Source organism: Cryptotermes secundus, unplaced genomic scaffold, assembly GCF_002891405.2.
Source record: "Cryptotermes secundus unplaced genomic scaffold, Csec_1.0 scaffold300, whole genome shotgun sequence".
Classification (NCBI taxonomy): Eukaryota; Metazoa; Arthropoda; class Insecta; order Blattodea; family Kalotermitidae; genus Cryptotermes; species Cryptotermes secundus.
In genome coordinates, this window is record NW_019731220.1 from 19,073 (window position 1) to 24,461 (window position 5,389).

Sequence of the window (5,389 nt, forward strand, 5' to 3'; positions counted from 1 at the left end):
TCATGCTGGGATAGCACAGTTAGTATAGCCACTGGCTACATGCTGGATAACTGAGAGGTCAGGGTTTGAGTCCCTATAGAGTCAAAAATGTTCTCTTCTCCATGTCATCCGGACTGGTTCTGGAACCCACCCAGCCTCCTATTTTTCCACGGGGGTAAAGCGGCCGGAGCATGAAGCTGACCACTCACCTCCAACTAGTGCCAGCATCAAGAAAACATGTATTTATACATCGCCTCCCCATACGTCTTCATGCACAGGGACTTTACCTTTTTTTTTTTTTTACCTTTTCTTATTCATACTTGTGAGAGATGAAATTTCAGCCCATAGGTGCTGACAGGGGAAGGGGGAAAGCTAGGCATTTGAACCAGAGAAAATCAAAATTGGAAAAAAAGAAGGAACTATACTAAATCTTAATAAAAAAAATCAAATTATTTTAAATGTGACACCACTTGAATATGAAGACACAGTTCCAGGACGATGTGTAATAATAATAATAATAATAATAATAATAATAATAATAATAATAATAATAATAATAATAATAATAACAACAACAACATAATCATAATGTGTATGTATTAACAGTCTTCAAGTGCATACAATATCATGTACCATTTCTACACTACATGTTTCGGCAGTATGCTGCCATCTTCAGGTGTATCGATCCATCAACCATTTCACTGCTTGCCTTTATATGTTAAACTTGTTAAAACCTATTATCTCATACGTCATATTTTAAATTCGTGTATGTTACTGATCATCCACATGAGGGTTGTTCTTCTTATGTTTCTAATGTTGTGTGTATATTATGTCTTGTGATGTGTTCTACTGTTGTGGCTGCGTGCATTGTATCGTTGGATGTATACAACGATACAATGCACAAACATGTGAACGTGATATTTCATAATTAAAATTAATTAACATCCCAATATTTTCCTTGTCGTCATTCATTCATTTTAAAGATATTTTTCCTGAGTACTTGTATTTCTCATCGTTGAATTTATTCACGCAGCATTCCCTTTGAGGCGTGTGTAATATATATGTTATTTGTGCAGTTCATAAGGATGTCGCTGTAGTGTTATCATAAGTTTTATTATGTATGCACCAATGGCTTTAGGTTCTTCCACACTGCCAGAGTAGTTAGGTTGTTAACTGGTCTGTGTACATGGTAAATATCTACATACATAGACCAATTAACAACACAACATGACTAGATAATAAGTTGCATTTAAGATGGTTATGTAGAAATGAATTACTTTTTAATATAAACAACATGTCCAAGACTGCTTATATGAGAGACTGCCATTGGACATGATCCTGAGCCGGTTCCATTGACCAGCCACCCTTACAGCCTAACTTCATGATATCCATTTCCTTAACCATCCAAGCGGTCATTTTCCGTATCAGAGCCTGTATGCATTTCATGCCTCCTGCATACAAGATTTGTGGAAAGGTACAACATTTTAAATTTCATCATAAATAAAATAAATAACTTTGCAATCAGTCGCAATAAATATGACTCTCATACCTATGAATTACTGAATTACATGACAGACATGTGAATGTTTGTACCATTTGTTGCCTTTAAGCTGTTTGGTGGTGCTAGTTGACTGACTTACCGATTGATTGATTGATTCCTGAGATATTTAGTGCTTTTACAGCTGCAGGCATTATACAGTATCAAATGATTTGATGACTCTGAATGGTGATTTAAAAAGAACATTGAAGCAGCCATAGCTTATCTGGATACTTTGCAGAATTTATTTGATCTCAGGATGTCCTGAATTAAAATTATGAGTGTTAACCAGTCAGCTGTGATATCAGTCATACCTCTTTGCACAGAATCTGTGAGCCACAGAGAAGTCTATGTATTGTGGATACTGACATTCAGTATAAGCGTAGAAGCTACACAGTCCATAAATATTCCTCCTGAAAATTCAATCCATTTTGGTGAAGGAGAAAACACAAATGTAGTTATGACATTATCATCAGAGAGCAGCACATGTTTACACTTGTATTTGTTGAGGTCATCAAAAGGACCTTCTAAGTTTAGCCTATAAAAGACAGCCCCGTTTTTAATTAGAATTGACATAACAAACATCTTACTTAGGGCAAATATTACAGTGTTAGATGTGTACATGATATTCAGATTTATAACTGTGCCTTCATGTACATTACATGCAACATGTTCATGTGTTACGTGAGTTCTGAAGTCTTCGCGTACGCCAGTCCAGAGACATGTGACCCCCGTACTGTCAAACAGTGGGCACCTTACTGGTCTGTATTCACATACCTCCTCATGTTGGATCTGTGGTAAAGTCAAGATGGAAGCACAACCAAAATTCCTGTATTGGCACGGGTACTCAGCACTTCTGACTATTGTCTCTAAAGCAAAATTTCTTCCACTTGTGGCTAAGCTCAAACATGTTGCACACATTTTGCAATCCTTACATGTACTGTGTCCATTAACACAGAAATATATTGGTGAGAAATAATACTTTAGGCAGAATTTACACTTGATTTCTCTTAGGATGAGTCTACTCACTTCTTCAGCAAACACAAGTTTGGTTCGATTTTCATCAAGGAGGTCATATGGTGATCGATGCTTACCAGGCTGTGTTATGGCACTCTGTAGCAACTTTATCTTATCAGTAATTGCTTCAAGAGCCAGGTTGTTTGTAATAAATTTTTCCTTACATACTGGACACTTTGAGATACATTTTTTGCAGTTATGACAAAGGTTATGGCCACTTCTGCACAGTATAATTGGACGAGACATGTGCTCATAACACACTGGACATTCTATTTCATTTAATATGACCTGTTCCATCCTTGCCATCCTGGTCATCATCCTTACATCAGCAACTGAATCATAACATCTGAAAACAAAATCATACTGTCATGATAAACATTGCAGTGCAGATTTAAGTTTTGAGGTCTTCATGATGGTGAAAACTGATATTATGTGGTCTTCTGTGTTATGACAGCTTGTAGTTTGACAGGTGGGCACCAATGATTCAGTGAAGCATGTCTGTGTTTGTCACTTATGGTTCCATCCAAACCTGACTAACTTATGGAAAATAGCATTGAAATTTACTACCTTTCATGACTACAGTAGCAACATATTAAATACTCCATTTTGTTACTTCTACAACCATGTTAAGCTTGTTTTTGTTTTTGACCCTCTGTCTGCTGGGCAGACCACATATCTAATATCAAATCAATGGATGCACAGTGAATGTGAAAGCAATATTTCTGTTCATGAATTTTAAGGAACAATCAAAGATACAAAGCAGAGTATGATGAACTGAACAGCAGGAGAATGCACCATACTGTGGGTTTCTTATTATTGATCTGTCAGTCACAAAGAAATGGTAGGAAGGGTGTTTAGCATTTACAGAACATGCAAAATGCAGGTAGCTGGAGTGATATTCATTTGTATAGATTGCCACAAAAATATCAGTGACTTTGTTGAAACCTGTGTTAACATGTGTGTGTGTGTGTGTGTGTGACATGTCCGAAAATTGATTGTGCCATTATGCAATTCTTCATATGAGCTGGTCCAAAATGAACTTTGTCAACTTTTGCCATGAGAACCTGAGATCCATAATTTTGCTTGCCTTTTCTCTACGGTCGACAACAAGATAATTTCTAGCCTCGGTTTATATTACAAAGATATAGTGAAAAGTCCAGTTGTCTCTGTAAATAGGTTGAGTAGTTCTGCTTGCTGTCAGTTTCTTGCTCACCTTACCCTTCAACCCTCATGATGAATGTGATACGTTCCTCTGAAACGTCTGTTGGCTTCTACCAAACTACATGATGTTACAATCCAGAAGATCTTATTCTCCATTTAATATTATCCTGCCATTTAGAACTAGGTCTTCTCTGTGGTCTTATCTGTTTGGGCTCCTTTCACACTGTTATTTTATTTTAATATGACCACATCGTTTTGGACTTCATGTAGAGAGAACATGAAGAGATTTATACACTTGCGTTATACAGAGAGGATATTTACTTTGTTGTCCGGTTACACCGCTCTGCGCTTCACGGCGACCGGTGCACCGTCGGCTGCGAAGCACATACGAATTTTTCGCCAATATTTCTAGGAGATATGAGTTTTTCACATCCTTGGCTGTGACAAGTACTTTCTGGGGCGTGGCCTGATGTAACCTGGTAGATTCTGGTCAGGACTGCCTCACAAATTAGGCGGCTGTGATGGATGAATACAGAATAATTGTGGAATGATGATTAGTAAGAGAACCCCGAAGAGGGGGACAAAGAAGAAACCCGCTACAGTGACATTTCGGTTACCACGAATCTTCAAGGACTGAACCCGAGGCTCCGCAGAAAATAGTAGCAGCCCAATGTGAAAGTTCTTTATACAACATATTCCAAAATGTTCAGTTTAATAAATGAGTTGGAATAGCTCAATCGGTATAGCGACAGGCTTCGGGCTACACGGCCGTCGGGTCAGAGATGGCGGTAAGGTTGTCAGCCCTACGCGCCGGCCGCCCTTTATCCCCAAGAATATTCCTGGTACTAATTTGTTAGAGGCTGAGTGGACCCCAGGGCCATAGTGCGGTTGGAAGGATTAGGTAAATTGAAAAAAAAAAATCCAGTGACATCGGGATTCGATCCCGCGACCTTCCGGCTTGTAGCATACTGCCCCAACCAACTACGCTTGCCCCCATTATGATTATATTTAAAATTCATAAAACATCATCTGTTGCTACATGTTTCGGCCTCAGGGAACCATCATCAGGTAACTGTTAATTGATGGAAATCACGACACGTCAATATATTTGAATGACGTCGTATTCGAGAATGCANATGGCGCCTCAAACTCCTGAGGTCGAGGTTGGAATGATGCGCTGCCTGGGCAGTGCCAGATTAGCATGGAGCACTACTGAAAAAACGATTGCCAGCGGCAACACGAAGAAAGTTGACCGAAATGCGTTCCACTGCAATTTCGTCCTTCAAGGATCTCACACCAGTTACGTACTTTCACATACTTTCTGAAATTAAAACCTACCTCGCTCCGTGTTCACATTTTTCAGCTGAGAGCACATTTGGCACTGCGTTACACACAATATTATTGGAACGTACTCCACACTTCTGCGTCTCTTCTCGTTATAACTCAACTGCTCGTCTGTTTATGGAGGCAAGCAGAACATGCGAGGGGGGACATTCGCGCCTGCGTACTGCAAACATGTAAGAGCCGGGAAGCTCATTACTTCTCCGCTGCACAACCCAACCGGTTAATGCGGTTTGGGGAAACAGTCGCTGCATATTGTGAGAACCACAATATATATAAACTCAGTTCGTGCCTCAAAGTAAGCACATCATGTCTCCACTACAAAGCGGGGTGAGAACTAGAGTCAGAATGACT

The 5,389-nt window shown here is 39.3% G+C and overlaps 1 protein-coding gene across 1 annotated transcript; it reads right to left on the minus strand.

Annotated features, from left to right (window-relative positions):
- Positions 1 to 671: 671 nt before the first annotated feature.
- Positions 672 to 5,136, minus strand: LOC111866469 (probable E3 ubiquitin-protein ligase sinah). Its single transcript, XM_023855444.1, has 2 exons — positions 5,033 to 5,136; positions 672 to 2,879 (listed from the first exon to the last, which is right to left on the minus strand). Exon 2 carries the CDS (start codon positions 2,849 to 2,851, stop codon positions 1,865 to 1,867), a length of 987 nt encoding a protein of 328 aa, XP_023711212.1. The 5' UTR covers positions 2,852 to 2,879; positions 5,033 to 5,136; the 3' UTR covers positions 672 to 1,864.
- Positions 5,137 to 5,389: the final 253 nt, after the last annotated feature.